The 16,856-nt window shown below is 42.8% G+C and overlaps 1 protein-coding gene across 1 annotated transcript in view; it reads right to left on the reverse strand.

The window, feature by feature from the left end:
• RASGRF2 (Ras protein specific guanine nucleotide releasing factor 2) overlaps positions 1-16,856 on the reverse strand; it is a 114,660-nt gene that overhangs the window by 75,248 nt on the left and 22,556 nt on the right. Inside the window, exon 2 of the mRNA XM_066181959.1 lies at positions 2,090-2,196. Coding sequence (XP_066038056.1) covers positions 2,090-2,196 — 107 coding nt within the window. The remainder of the gene's footprint in view (positions 1-2,089; positions 2,197-16,856) is intronic.

Genomic DNA, 16,856 nt, shown 5'->3' on the forward strand with positions numbered 1-16,856 from the left:
GACACAGTCCAGCTTCTGGGAACATCACAGGGTGGGATGACTGGCAGAGAGATGACTCTAGAGACCAGTATGCGCCCAGCTGGAGCTGAGAGCCACATGGGCACTTGCAGCAGCCAGGCAGTGCCTTACATTTTAGCATTCTTATTTTTCAAATCCTGTACTGCATTAGTGCAGAACTCTGAACTCCATATAGAGTGTCAGCTACTGTCTTCACATTTTGGTCAGAAAAAACAATCCCTCTGGGGCTGAAATTCAAGGACACCCTACAGTCTCAGGCCCCAAAAAGTAGAAACAAAAGTCAATTGGAAGGGAGCAAACTGGGGCTAAATGACTTCATTACCTGAAGCTGTAATTGGAGGATTAACCCCTGATATGCAAATGGACCAAGCTTATAACTGTCTGAAAAACTCATGAGCACTGTCCATTTTGGGTGTAACCTCTGGGAGGCTTCTGACTGCCCAAGGTGTATCTATTGAAGGCCTTTAATAATTACCCACTTTATTCTCTCAATCCTGTCTAGCCTCTGTTCTAGGTAGCCACTCCAAGGCATCAAGTATTCCACTGAAAAAAACCGTCCCAGATCAGGGACAAGACCTGCAGCAACACAGGGCTGTGGCTGTGACACACGGGGGACATTCCAAGCCCCAGGGACCACTGAGACATGGAATGATGTGGTCACCCCGAGGGCACCAGACTGCTGCACCACTGCCCACCCCACAGGGCTCTCCTGGGAGAGGACAGGGCCCTGCTCAGGAGACACCAGCACCAAGAGGAGGATGCAGATCCCAAGGCTGGATGCCCAGGCAGTGATACCTTAAGTTTTAGCATACATATTATCCAGATTCTGTACTGCATTGGTATGTAACTCTAAACTTCATATAAAGTGTTAGCAAGTTCTCCTCACAGCTTAGTTAGACAAAACATTCCTTTTCCAGCCCCAGAACCAAGGACACCATTGCAACTTCAGGCCCAAAAAGTATAAACAGCAAATTGAAGAGAGCAGTTCGGGAGGATGGGACTTCATATTCTGAAGCTGTAATTGGACAATTAACCCCATGGTTATGTAAACAGACCAAAACTTATGAAAGTGTGAAACCTTGTGACCCAGCATCCATCTTGCATCCATCTTGGGTGGAGCCACAGCCAGGCTCTTGCACTGCCCAAGGTGTATCCTGTGAAGGCCTTTTAATAAATATCCACTTTATTCCTTTAACATTGTCTAGCCTCTGTTCCAGGTAGCTTCCCAAGGCAGGACACCGCCTGCTGCCACAGAGCCTCATTTCACAAGCCCTAAATTAAAAACTATGAGCTGCTCATGTTCAATTTTAGTTCTGAAGCAGAATCACTTCTGTTTACATGGCTCATGTCCTAAGCAATTCAGGAGCTGCCTGGCTCCTTGTGCGTTACCATGGCACTGCAGATTAGCTGAGGTGAGTGTGGATGGGAGGAGGCTGCAGAAAGTGCATTTCAGCAGCGGCTTTGCCTCCGCACACCACTCCTCATCCCTCCAGTGAGATGACTTTCATTTAGATTACACCTAAACCATGGCCACTTGCCACACAGACCTCTCCTCAGGCACAGACTACTGCATGGCTCAAGGTCCTACCACGTCCCTTCTCACAAAACTGTGGGTCAGGTCGTTCAGAATTTCAGTTTTGAAGTCAAAATTTTATTTGTCACACTTCATCATCTTAATGGCTTGACCTCCTCTTTCTTACATTTATTTCTCTATAACAGTATTTAAGAAAAAAATCATTTATTCATCTGTCATATCATTAATTTCCTCATTCACAAGACACACTTGTCTCTAACAGAGGACTAATCCTAGGGATTGTTTCTAATAAACTAATATTCTTCCTGAACTAATTTCAACTGCAGCACAATTGCTTATGAAAGATAAAAGACTGTGAAATAAGCATTGAACATGAAAAGTGATTTCTTTTCCTATTATATACTCATGAATTGTAAACAACACACAACTAATACACATTAACCTTTATTTCTGTTTGGAAGGTGGTTTAGATTTTCAAAGTATTATTCATTTATCTGTAATAAAATGGATCAGAGGGTCACAAATCGAGTTTCATACCTCGCTTGGTGAATAGCTTCTACCCACTCATCACCATCAACCTCGTCCTCACAACGCAGCTCCAGTGGCTTCTGCCCCTCATGGCCAAAGAGAACAGTAAAGTAATGCTGCAAATTAGAACAAAGAAAAAAAGGGTTCAGAAACTCTCAAATGAAAAATATATATAAAATATAAAAAATGAACAAAAAATAACCAAACAAAAAATACAAAACACAAAAAACATACCACCCGACAAACAAAAACCACCAGACAACTTTGTATACGCAGCCCAATGTGCTGCCAGCCCAAGCAAGATGTGTTTTCAGTCTTGAAACATGGGTTGAAGTTAAAACTACCCGAAAATATTCCCCTGTGTATCAAGGTAATAGCTTTCATATACTTATTGCTAAGTTATTGTTCTTAAACTTCCATATCCAAGACAACAAAATACAATTCCCTAAAGAGCTCCTACAGCCACGTACAATAACAGAACTGCAGTGGGGTTTCAGTAGTACTCTCTCACATTTTTTAACCTAAAACTCTCCTCACAAGCCAGCATGGGGACCTAAGCCTGGAACCACCATCACTTCCTACTGAGAATGCAGATTGTGCACTGGCTCCAGCTTATTCCCCACTCTCCCAGAAGAACAGGGACCCTTTTCATCCATCACACTCCCCAAACATGTTTGTCCCTCTCTCCAGATGCCTCACCAATAACTGTATGTCAGCTACCTGTCGTTTTCACAAGAAAATGCTACTCACCCAAAAACTGTCATATTCTCACTGGCATTCCCTGCATGAAGGGCATTGCCCAGGTGTGTTCCACAGAGCCTTCAGGGAGGTTTTTGCTACTCTCAGAATATGGCATTAAGAGATTTAGCTAGTGGGGAGGGGATTGCCACCAGGTATCTACCTTAGCTCCCGTTTCACAGGGATGGCTACTTACAATCTTATTTTGCACAGGTTGGTTATTGTGAACCAACTTGCAGCCAGGCAGCAAACAGACTTCTTCTAGCTCAAATGAAAGCAGTCCAGAAAATATTCTACCTATGCACACACATTTAATTTCCACAGGTGCCCTAAATGCACTTTTAAAAATCCAGATGTTTCACAGGCAGCAGGACCAGTGAGGGTCATAAAAACATCTGGGTTTGGGTCTGAGGTCATTCAAGAGCAATTCTGACTGAACTTCTCAGGTTCCCTCCATTGTCCTTACTGCCCAGAACTCCCCCATCCCTTGTCCACCTCCCCACCTGTGCACAAGGAACAGAAATTCTTGTCTGGGCTCCAACAGCCAAACTCAAGCACTTGTACATTTAGCTTCCTTAAGGGTAACATAAGCACAAAAAAAAAGGCATTCCAGGAGGAGAAATTATTCACTTGTGCATTATATTAATTTGTTAAACATCACTACACGTATATAAAACATTCTTCATGCAGAAGACCACCAGAACTGCAGGATTACAGACAATCACAACAGAAATTAGGGCAAATCAGAAGCAGCATTCATATTTAACAGGCTTTGAATAAAGCAAGTTCAGGCTCAGATCTGTTGGGAAATCAAACAGCTCCAGAGCCCAAATGAGGATTAATAAATGAGTAAAAGGACAATCTTATAACCTGTTGTGTTTCTGCAGAGCATATAATTTAAACGTGAATGCCATGAATAGGAAAGAAAAAAACATTGAACCAGGTCCATAGGATTCTCCATAGCAGTGAAAGATAAAACTTTTACAACAATACAGTGCAGTTGAAAATAACCTACAGCACACTGAAAAGTGCAACAAGATTACACACAAATGTGCTCTGTTTATAGAATGGAATAGTCTATTTTAAAAAGCATATTTAAAGATAAATCACACTGTTCAGCACTGCATATTATGTAACAAGTTATTTGCGTTTCAAAAAGCTGTTACATATAAAATTAGAATAAAGACACAAGTGCAGACAAGCACTGGATTTAATCCCATTGTGTGGGGATTCAAGTTAGAAACAATATCAGAGCCCTCCCTACTTTTGAAGTGCAGCAACTCAGACCTCTTTAAAGCAAGACTTGAAGTGATCTCATGTCACAGAATTTAAACTCAGAGGTGTCCAGTTACCATGGTGACAGGCACGCCAGAAACACTCAGACCAAGAAAATGCATACATTTAAACTAAATTAGAGGGCAACCACAGTAGGTCTGGACCCTACTAATGGCAACTAAAACTAAATTACAGAAGGCATTTGTTTTGAAATCACCTACATCTGTCAGCCTCTCAAAGAGGCATATTGCATTCAAGCATCAGCATCAAGTCTCACTTCATTTTTCCAGAAATAGTCAACTCTAGAGCAAGCAAAGTGCAATAAAAATATCATAACACGCCTCTAAAAAGAATCTCAAAGTCATCTTTGAATTATCTTTTCAAAATAAATGTTTCTCATTTAAAAAACTGATTTACTACAAGAAAATAAGACAGTATTTGTGATGCACTATTACATTCTCCAGTAAATGATGCATGTGAGTATGTGAGTAGGCCCGTATATATAATTACACAGAGACAATATAATTTTAGCACTGCCATTCAATGCCAAACAGTTCAGCTTGTACATCACAGTAGCACAGTACAGGTGAAAAACACCCTTTTGCATACACACCATCCTTTTCCTGAAGGGAAAACAGTAGATATTTAAGCACTGTAGCACACATTTACATCAACTACCCTCATCACCATCATTATCCCACCTGCCGGATACCAGGAATACACTTGTGTTTCAAGTTCCACTGCATATTTTGTTGTTTATGCGTATTCTGAAAACCATTGGACTCACAGAAGGCAATATGAACAATCTGTATTTTGACATAAAGCCAATTAAGTCATTTCATTTCAAGGTGTCTTTTTGGTATTCAGCTGCACACAAGTGACATGGCAAGGCTTCATTTGCACAAAAACACCTATGGCAGAGTTCTTCAAGGTAAAGCCTGAGAAAAAAGAGGAGGGAAAGCTTCAGGTACCTGGCACAGGTATGAAGGCATGACTGACAGCCAAGGAAAGAGTTAAGGGACATCAGGAGCACTGCTGTGTGTCACTCCCCTGGCTGTATCTGGGGCTAACCAGAGTTCCTCCCTGCAGTGAAGGAGGAATGAGGAAGGAGCTGATGGGTGCCTGCAGCAGAGAAAAGACTGGAGCCAGGTTCAGACTCTAGGTGAAGCAGTCCCACACCAGAGCTGGGCTGCCTAGCAGCTCACAGCACAACTCTGCCCTTATGAAACTGCCCAAGCAATGGCAGTGCTCAAACCGAGGCAGCAAAACCTCCACAGCTGCCAACATTTCCCCTTCACAGGGAAAAAAAAACATTGTTCTGATTACAAAAATTCAATCAAATAAACAAATTCTCACAAAAAAAAAAAAAAACACGATGAAAGTGTAAAACAAAAAACGTAGCAAACAAACAAACCAACAAAAAACACACAAAACAACCACACAGAAATCAAAATCCAAAAGCCAATCCTACACAAACAAACAAACAAACAAACAATTAACCCAAATGATACATGTCCCATAACAGAAATACTGCTTTTAAGACCACTAAGGTCAATTAGTGGTGACGCCCCAAACAACACCATGACTGAAGCACTGAGGGGCCCAGAGGAAGGATTCCCACAGAGGTACTAGCACAGGTGAGGATAGCTGCTGGCCCAGGGAATGCCACCTGGCAATTCCACTGCGAGCTCCTGCCTTCAGCTCCTCATAAATTTGGTCAGTTTTGACTGTCCAGGAGGCAAAAAGGGAAATGATGCAAGTGACAGCAGCGCTTTTGATCTCCCACCCACCCACCAGCAAGTCAACAGGTAAATCATGTTCCAAGGGGCACCAGGGTGACACCAAATTGTCCTGTGAACTTTCAAATGGTGGGTGTGGTGCAGCAATAGATACCTGCCCATGGTCTGCCCTTCCCTAAGCTCTCCTTACAAAACATAAACCTAATTTATAACAATGCACTGTAAAATTGTCATTTAAAACTTAGTTGTGCCATGACCTCGCTAGCTGCCATTTCCCGATTTTTCACCAATTCATTGCAGTCCTTGTCTAACTGTTCAAGCCAGGACACTGAGAGTGAGGTAAAAGAAAATTACAGGTGTCAATATTGATAAGAATGGAAGCCAGAGATGAAAAACAATGGTGGAAAATTTGCCTGTGTACTACCAAGATTACTACCAAAACATTAAGAGCCCTAACAAATCCTATCTTTAACTTGAGGTATGAGGAAGCTTCATCATTTACCATGTTTTTAAGGCTTATATTCACTGCCTAATGTTTGCAAGGGCGTGTTGCACACCTTTGATGCTGAAAAAGGTGGCAGAGGTGATTAATTAAAATTTAACATGACAAGCTAAAAATATTTCTTGTTCTTGACTTCTAAAGACATTTTCATTTCAAAATCTGGAAGCCTGTACAACCTGAAATGCAAGTAAATTGCTGAGCAAAAGAGAACAATCACTGCAGCAACTGAAAACTCCTCAGTAATCCCAGAAGGAAAAGCAGCAAATTGCAGTTTAAATCAAAGCAGCTTATGCTATCCAAGGACACATTAACTCATGAAGTTTTCAGATGTGTTCTACTGACAGTATTGTGTCCAACTTCTGAAACACAAAGCAAAATGTGTATTCTGTATTTCTCACATCCTGAGGAAAGGGAAAGAAAAGAAGGGGAAATGTTGGGAAGAAGGCAGCACCTCTAGAAGGGATTAAGTGGACAAGAATGAATGGATGGAGGTGAGGGAAATGTTTGAGGGAGAAGGCAGCAATTCCTCACTGGGACGGAGATTATTTATAACAGTGTCAGCACAAGGGGAATGGTTTCAATGAGAGGAGGGTAAGATGGGATATTGGGATAAATTGTTCCCTAGGAGGGTGGGGAGGTGCTGGGATGGAGTTCCCAGAGAAGCTGTGGCTGCCCCTGGATCCCTGACAGTGTCCAAGGCCAGACTGGAGCACCCTGGGACAGTGTTAGGTGTCCCTGCCATGACAGAAGTTGGGATGGATGGGCTTTAAGGTCCCTTCCAACCCAAACCATCCCGTAATTCCATGGCTTTGCCAGCAGCAAGCTGGTGGGCAGGAGAGTGTTCCCCTCAGCCAGGGAAAATTCCCCCATGCTGGAACTTTCTGTACCACCACTCCTGGCAGGAAATCCACATCCCATTGCTGTTAAATTAGCATGAAAATGGAATATTGACAGGACTGAGAATGCATTTTAAAGTTTCCAGGGAGATCTACTGAGCCAACACATTTCATGTTTGTATCACACCAATTAGTAGAAGCTATAATGAGAACAAAATTAGTGGACATCAGAATTAACACAATATACTTAGGAAGAGTCAGACAGTTTTTGTACAAGGATGGCATCTCCTGTAAACCCAGAGGAGCTCTTAGAAGGGTCAACAGGTGTTTGCAACAAAAACAGTCTTCACAATGACTTTGAGAGGTATTTAGGGAAACACTTAAGCATCTAGGACTTAAAAGAAAAAAGTCACTTCATAGATTAAAAAAAAACCAAAAAAATTCAATCAAAAGTTAGTAAACAGTTGGAATATTGGGCCATCTGTCAGTTCTTAGAATGAAACAAAGTCATCAAAGGACTTCCTCAGGGAATTCTGTTGAGGACTGGGACAGGCATTACACAGGATGATAAAGGTTGTAAATTATTTGAGATATTAATGATGAGAATCTATTATAAAGAACTTCAGCAGGCCTGAGTTATTGGACAGCAAGATGGCAGACAATTAATTGTCACAAATGGAAAGCAACACGTGAGGAAAAACATTACAAGCTTCACAAGTGGAAAGATGGACTTTGTACTTGGTACCAAAACCCAGGAGCAAGAAAAGTTCCATGAAAACACCATCCCAGTGCTCAGCAACGCCAAAAGAAGCAAATCAGAGTACAGGGATGACTGGGAAAGAAACAGAACAAAGTGAACAAGGCAGTTACACCATGAAACATCCTGAATACCACCGGTACTTTTGGACTTTTCACACAGACATAAATTGGGGAAGGTTCAGAAAAAAGACAGAAGTGGTGTGGAAAAGGTTGAGTTTCTCTGCTGGGTAAGTAAAAACTTAATCTGGGACCCTTCAACGCAAAGAAAGGACCAGGGATGATGGTTTTGAGACAAAGAAGACCAGTTTAGACTGGATATAAGGAAGGAGTGTTTTACCATGAGGATGGTGAGGCCCTGGCACAGGCTGCCCCATCTCTGGAGACAGTCAAGGTCAGGCTGGACAAGGCTCTGACCCACCTGATCAAGGTGAACATGTCACAGCTCATTGCAGGGAGGGTTGGACTAGGAAACCCTTGAAAGGTCCCTTCCGACCAAAATGTTCTGTAGTTCTGTGGAAGGAACAACTTTGGGGATAAAACAAGAGTCTGTAAAACCAGAAGGTGTACAAAGTGGATTAATAGGGTGTCACAGGTCTATTTCTTGTCCAATTAAAAATAAAAAAATCTATTAAACAAAGGTCAGAGAAAACAGCTTCAAAACAAACAGAAGAAATTGATTCTCTGCAGAGCTGGTGATAGTCTGGTGTTGTTCTGTGACAAAGGAAGTGGTAAATACAGTCGCAGTGATGTGCAGGGAGAGCAGAGGGTTCACTGTGCATAACTTCTGGGCTAGCAAACACACAGAATTCACATATTTGGAATGCAAACAGTCCTGAAGCTGAAAATAACTGGAAAGTCATTTCAGAGAGGGAAGGGAAAAGTAAAATAAGTATTAAGTTGATGCCTTCCCCAGCATGTCCTCATGGCCACAGGGTTTCATCCAGGGTTTCATCCTGTCCATGAGGGACAGGTAATTAGAGCAGTTGGACCTTTGGTTGAAGCCTTTCTCGTAGTCCTAAAGGGGCTAATTAAAACTTCCCTTGCTGGCATGAGAGTCTTCTGCAGCCTTCAGATTGCTTTGCACCTGGTTATAAATGAGATGCATTGGTACCTTCATGAAGTGCTGGCTCTTACAAGTTTCCTGGGGTTTTTCTTGCTGATTTGGGGTTTGATTTTGATTCTTTAAAGAAATAATTTGCAAACCTGGTAAAGAGATACTGGAGTATTTCAGGTTCTGTGTTTCTTTCTGGTGACACCTGGGGATTAAGGAGTATTTTTTACCATTTTAATATTGCTTCATCATCCCTGATAGGTAGACATCTGATACTGAACAGAACTACAGAGAGAAAAATTCAAGAGATAAATGAGAACCGGGCTTTTATCTGCCAAGAGCACATTAGAAGATAGTGATTTGGATCTCCCACACTGAGGATATTCAGAGTTGGCCTGTGGTATCTGCTCCAGGTTTAGCTTCAAACTGGACAACTACAAAATACCTCATACTGGGTGGGGGATGGAATGGCTTGATGTCTCCTTTCTTCAATCAATATTGAATTAAACGAGTGCCAGCCTGCTTCACAAAATCTCTTCTGACATCTGACAGTGAATTGCCTTCCTGAGCCATCCTGCAAATATTGTCTGGCCAAGAACAACTGAGATAATTATATGTAATTATGCAATCAACAGTTTTCCAATTAGGGAGATTACACATAAATGCACCCTGTGTTATAAACTCTTGCTCTGTCAATTAGAAAATACCCTGCCCAACTAGCATGCAAAACAAAAGTCAAGGAATACACAGAGGTCACTGAGGACCTAAATTCTCCTGCAACTCCGTTGACTTGCATTGAAATTACACCAAATTATAGTGGTTATAGCATTTGTTTTCATGGATGAGAGAACCAGGCTAATATGGCCCCATCTGCTCTATTTTCAATGCAGACCATTTGTACCTCAACAGCAGCTTATGAACAGAGAAAAACTCTGCCACATAAAAGGAAATTTTAACAAGTAAAACCTACAGGAATCCATACAAGAAGCAGGTAAAGCTGAATTATTCACTAATAATAAACTGAACAAGGGTACCTTCATCTCAAAGTGCACTTGACACAGTCCAGTGGGAATTTCCTGCCAGAAACCACAAGCCACTTGCTTCCCAGGGACCTGAGAGCTGCCTTGCAGGGACAGCACAGCCATAGTAAACACTCACAGCCCTGCCAGGGCTGCTGCTTCCCCTCCCACGTGCACCAGGGCTCCTGGGGCTGCCTCTGACACATCTCTGCATCTCATTTCCCCAGTCATTTCCCCATGACTGATGCTGCGGCTGTGCCCTGAGGATACTCCTACAGGCTGAGTTCCTGGAAAGTGGAGAGTGATGCCTACAAAGCACGGCCAAACCCAACTTGCCCAAGCCCAGAGACAGACAGAACTGCTCCAAAGACCTCGTGGTGGACACAGCCAGCCCTCTGCTCACCCTCAACCCCATTCCCAGGATCCTCCCAAGCACTGGGGAAAGGAGACAGCGCTGAGAGTTGCAGCTCACACTTGAACACAAAACATTTTAGCTACCACTTGTTGCCGCTGATCCCACCCAGCCTTCGGTTTCTCTGTAATATATTCCTTATGCTGGCAAAGGAGCAACCACTTTCTTGGAAAATGTTGGTTGTAGCGGTAATTTGGGATGTTTTCAGGACACACACTTTAAAGCGGAAAGTTCAGCAAATGGGCAGGTACCTGTGGGGACGGGCAGCGAAATGTTTACAAGTGCAAGTGACTGAGAAGGAGCACAGAAATCCCATTTCCCTACTGATGATCTAACCTAGCAGACGGGCTGGGGGCACAGTCCCTCCCTCCTTGTCCCTGCCCCCATTTCAGGGTTTCTGCAGCTGCCATTTGGCCCAAACTGAAGGGAATAAATAGTCAGCTCAGTCCAAGTTTTGGTCCCTCCTCAAGCATGGCATAGCTGAAGTGAACCAAGACTACAGCCCTACCACACAACTAAACACAATACAAATAAATTAGTAGAAATCCAACTACGTTAGTAGAAATAGAGGTAGGAACGTAGCTCTATCAGTAGCAAAATGTGATGTTCAAACTTACACAGAATGGACCGATGGGGGAAACAGACCAAAGGGAGTACTGTAATCAGTTGCAGTGTTAAACATTTTTCAGGACTCAAAGCTTTCTGTGTTTTGCTTTTTTTACACCCTGTCTCATTTGTTCACCAGTTGTCTCAACCTTAACCTTTCTCCATGTACTGACAGCCCTCCCTTCCTTGTCCAAACAGCAGCCAGAGCTCTCCAGCCCTTTCCTCTGAAACCTGACAGTGCTAAAAGCTCCTCCACACCAATTCTGACACAAACCTCAGCATTCAGTTTGCCGTGCAGAAGACATCCCTGTATTTTAATTAAAAGATCAGACTTTAAAGGCCAGAAGGAACATTTATAACCTTCTACTTTGATTACTTATATAATATGGACCAGAAAAATCTCTCCAGAGAGCTCCAAACATACAGGATCAAAATGAGACACACACCCTTCTTTATCAGTCCTAACACAGAAAGTAATGAAAAACCCTCCTGAGCCCAAGTTAAATTTTTATAGGTAATAAATTACCCTCACTGCTGAAAACACGCAGCTTTGTTTTAAAGAATGAGGAGGCAAGTAAATAATGAAATTATGTGAAAGCCTGGATCTTGAAGATTGGATTCCTACACTGTGCACTGCAAGAGTGAAGACTAGCTTCCTCAGCAAACACTGTCACATATGTACCAAAAAAAAAAAAAAAAAAAAAGAAGAAGAAAAAAAGATAAACCCACCCTGAAGCATTCACACAAACAATTTCTACACAGCAAACAATTTTGATGTATTAATTTACAGGAAGTGGATTAATTGACTGTCTCCTAATTATATTCCGAAAACATGCAAACACAGGATTTGACATTTTCAAAGCTCTTTACAGACAGTAACTAATCTCCAAACTCCTCTACAAGGTAAGAATTATGGAGCCCATTTTAGACACAAGGATATGTGCAAAGATGCCCAAATATAGATCTGCTGTAAAAGAGTTCAACTCAAGATTGCTATAAACAGAGCTCCTCTCCCTGAAGTGAACCAACACACGATAAGGAGGCAAGAATAAGAAGTCAGCACATCTCAGACCTTGTTACACCCCTGTTATATATAATAATTTCTATCTATAAACATTTTCAGGAAAAAACCAAACACTTGAAATTTCAGGCAACTGCAGTTTTCTGTGAGATGAGGGACAAGACTAGCACAGTCACACACCAGCACCAAGGGACTGACAGGGCTCTGATGGAAAATTAAAGACCACTGCAAAGAGCTAAATACAAGGTTTTCATGACACATGACTGATTTTATGGCATGGGAAAACATCCTTTTGTTGGCACCATGCTCTCTGACAGCCACACTCTGTGGTTAAGTAGCCCTGAAGGGTTGGAGCCTCATTATAACCTTGTAGAAAAATTGGCAAGAAAAGTGACAGACTGGGGTTTTGAGCAAGAGAAGGTAATTGCAGCACCAGAGCCTCGACCTCCACCTTCCATTTACTCACAGTCCACCAGAGGTGCACTGGCGGGTCTGGCCACCTGATGAGACCCAGGAGGGCAGGGAATGACATTCCAGAAGCCACAGAGCAGAACACAGAGCTGCTCTAACCATACCTCTCAGAGAAACAGGTTCTTCATTAAAATTACCCTTCCCAACCTCACCCCCAAGGACTGTGAGTAGAAAAGTTCTCATTTAGGGAACCTGTAACTGCCTCTCTCAACACATGTGGACATTCCAGACCCCCAGGGGATGGTCTGGACTGTTGCACCAACTCCCCAAGCAGACGGGGTTCACTCAGGTGCACAGGGAGATAAAACATCACGACATCAACGATCCAGTGATTGAGTGCTGTCCTGTCTCACCCACCAAGAAATTTGGATGAAATTTCCATGACATTTCTGCACACATTCTTCAATCTACTGTCATTTGAATTCTCCAAGTTTGAAATGAAAAAAAAACAAAAAAACCCGACCAAAACAACAACAACAACAACTCTCAGGTTTGGTTTTCTTTTCCCGAGATTCAGGTGGTGGTTCGAGTGAGCCTTTTTTGCCCTCTGAAGGCCCCGAGCCCGACGTGAGAAAAAAGCAGAGTCCGGAGTCTTCAAGGTCTTTTTCTCTTTGGTTTCTCGTGTTGATTATTATTTTCTTATCTTACAATTTTCTCTGTGCCCGGCTGAGATGTTCACAGCTGCTCGAACACAGGACGACTCCCCCCGCGATGGGGGGTCGCTGCCTTTTATACAGATAACTGTGTGTATATTATTTACAATTATGTGCCAATGCCTATTACCTATACTAAAGGGGTCAACTCTGCTCTGGCCCAATCTCCTTAAACTACTTTGTGCCACCGTCACCAGAAGATGGACGCCAGGGGAGAATAAGGAAGAACTCAGGGGAACACCCTAAATCTTCCATCTTGTTCCCCATGCACCTACATACTAAGAATTCTAAAACTACAAAATTTTCCCCCCTGTGACACACTGCACTACTGTCTGTCACATCTTTGTGACTTGTAATTCTTCTCTCAGTGTTGGAAGCTTTTTTCCATGGACTGAAGTCAAAGACTGTGTCTCTCTGGGCCCTGTGCCAAGGTCTACAACCCTCCTGTACAGATTCCAGATCCCCCTGTACAGATCTCAAACCTTCTTGCTCGGGTCCCAGACCTCTCTGCCGAGGTCTGTGGCCTCCCAGGGCGCCCAAAAGAATGCCCTGGACTCCAACAAACAACAACAACAACAAAACAAACAAACAAACAAAAACTCCACCCAAACAAACAAAAACCAGTGCACCTCACCTTAGCCAACAATTAAGATGATTCCATCATATGACAATCCTTCCCTAATCCCCAGGACTTCTGACTGTCCATTTTCAATTTCTGGTTTTGCACAAAGATTGTCTGAAATTTCCTTCACTGTTGACATTATTTGGACATGCTGTAACAGTAAATACTCCAGTACTCCACCTTGCAAAAATAGGAAAAAAATCTCACGCTGACAAGGGTCACAGTCACCAACATTTTATAGGAACAGTAAGAACTGAGTTGCACTACACCATTTGTGAGCTGAAAATTAAGTTTTCAAAATTTGGCTGGAGATTGCTAAAATGTGTTCAGGCTTTATGTCAAACAATATTACGTTCAGGCTGTAAAACCAGTAGCATTACAGATAGAATCCACATTTTATAATATTTACTGTCAAAGGTCCACTTAAGCATACATTCAGTTTTCAACAATTTACCCAAATGAAACTACAGCACGTTTTCTTTTCAAGCTGTTACTAATATGTCCCAAATCATATTAACTGTGCTACACTCAACAGCTTAGTAACAGAGATTTTGGAGTTGATTCAGTTTGAAGGTTTTTCAGTGTGAGGTACTTTAAGCACAGAGACAATATACCTAATATTCACCCAAATTAGTGTCATGATATAGCAAAGGACATGTTGAAGTTTGCTTTTTAAGTAATTCAACAATTACTCATATTCTCCGATAACAGGAGAGAAACTTTTCACATCTTATAGAGAATGCCTGGATTTCTGTTCCTCCACAAAATGGTTGTGAACACCCTGGTTTCAGCCAAACCTGTTATTCCAGCACTATTAATCAAACAGCAAAGTTTGTACAAGAGGTAAATTACTCATGGCAGAAATTATAATCCCTCTCTCACTCACTGCACTCATTTTGCTGGACCACTGTTCCCACCCCGAGACAGAACCTCCCACCCACCCAAACAGCTTCACTGGGCCCCCGAGCCAGAGGGAAAGGGGCTTAAACCAAACAGACCAAAAGGAATGACAGAATCACAGTCACAGAATCATGGAATTGTTTAGGTCAGAAAATCCCCCCGAGATCTCAGCCCAACCTTTCCCCAGCACTGCCACAGCCACCACTGCCCCTTGTCCCCAAGTGTCACATTGACACAGCTTTGAAATCCCTCCAGGGACGGGGACTCCACCCCTGCCCTGGGCAGCTGTGCCAGGGCTGGACAGCCCTTTCCAAGAAGGAATTCTCCAAATATCCACCCAGAGCCTCCCCAGGCCCAGCCTGAGGCCATTCCCTCTCTTCCTGTCCCTGTTCCCTGGGAGCAGAGCCCGAGTCCCCCCCTCCAGCTGTCCCCTCCTGTCAGGGAGTTGTGCAGACCCAGAAGGTCCCTCCTGAGCCCCCTTTTCTCCAAGCTGAGCTCCTTTCCCAACTCCCTCAGTCTCTCCTGGGGCTCCATTGCTGAGCTCCTTTCAAACACCCAGTAACTGGGAATACGCTTCCATCTACTCTTTCCCCCCAGAGCTGAGGCAATTCTGGGTGTCGAGCAAAGAGGTGCTGCTTATTTTCTGCACAGAATTTACAGACGGATTTGTGATAGAAAAGCTGAAGAGCTTCTTTATTGATGCATTAGCTTCCTTTCCATCCGACAAGTATATTCTGGCACTGTTAGTTAATCCTGATCCCTGGAAGCACCTTTCTAATAACAGAGGTTTCCAGATGTTCCACAACTCCTGTGTGACAGCAGTCACACAGTCTGAGCTCTTGACACTGCCTGTTCTTCTGAGGTCATACTGTGCTCTGTCACTGAGGACCAGGTGAGTGTGGTATGGTTTGAGTCTCTCAGCAGTGCAGTTCACTGGCACATTTCATATCACATGCAGTTAAATAATGCTGTTTGATTGCTGTTATTTAATGCCATTTTCTTTCACAGATTTTCTGGAATACCTTCTGCAATGCATCAGTCACTTCCAGTGCAGACCCACTACAGAGCTGACCAGAGCCCTTTGTCCAAGGGCCTTGGGTGTCCCCAGGCTCAGTGACCGTGTCATCTCACAGGCCACCAGGATGTCCTGGGCAGAGCAGAGCCTGACCCTGCTGTGCACACACAGGAGATTTGGGAATCTCAAATCTCACAGATTTGAGAACTTTAGAATTAATTTGAGAATGTCTCCTACCTGCAAGGCACAGGTAGCAGTGACAACCAAGAGCAATCCTAAGCAGGCAGCAACATTCTGGAGAGAACAGTTACAGAAGGGTTGAAAAGTGGGGGCAGAAAAGCACAGGCATCACCTTCTGTCTCCCAGAAAAGAGTAAATTGTATGCACAACAATAGGATATTGTGTTTTTATTTTCCACAAAGAGAATATTTTATGTTCCCCCTTCTTATGCAACCTCAAATTTTGCTTTCTATGTCAATACATTTACGCAGCAGCAAGAGCTTCTCAAGCTAACCTGAATAAACACAGAGATTTCGGGCTCCCAGGGGACATCATCTTTGAGCAGGAAAGCCTTCCCATTGCTGCTCTTCCACAATAAATCCTGTGAAGCCCTGGCTTGAGAAGTGCAGAACAGCATCCTCATCTCTCCTCTGTGGCAGGAAAAAGGCCAAATTTACTATTTCTTGCTACTACTTCTGTTTGACAGTTGTATTTGATAGCTGCAGTTCATCAAGTCCTGAACTTGCCATACAATGGAATAAACTTTAAAGTAAAGGTCTTATTTCCACTATGTTTGCTTTTCATAACAAATTGCTGAAAAATCTGGGACAGCAAATGAAGCAGAGTGGCAAAACCAGCTTCAGCTTGGATACAAACAGAATTATTTTGAGGGATGTTATTACACTTTCTTTTAGTGCTGCCAATACCACGTTTTAGAAGTTGTGATTTCTTCCCTTCTACTGGAGTTTCAATAAACTATACTAAATATTCACATATCTTATATCATGTAATAGTACAGCCTGAACGATCAAAGAAGTATTCACATGGCAAATGTTGAAATTCAATTTGCTTCACATTTCTTTTTTCCATTTGCACATAAAAGTCTCATTTCAGGGACTGAATCCCTGAAATCCCCCTTCCTATCCAGCAAAGTACAT

The sequence above is a fragment of the Chamaea fasciata genome, unplaced genomic scaffold, assembly GCF_029207755.1.
Source record: "Chamaea fasciata isolate MVZ Bird 193981 ecotype frontalis unplaced genomic scaffold, bChaFas1.0.hap1 SCAF_4, whole genome shotgun sequence".
In the NCBI taxonomy this organism is placed as follows: Eukaryota; Metazoa; Chordata; class Aves; order Passeriformes; family Sylviidae; genus Chamaea; species Chamaea fasciata.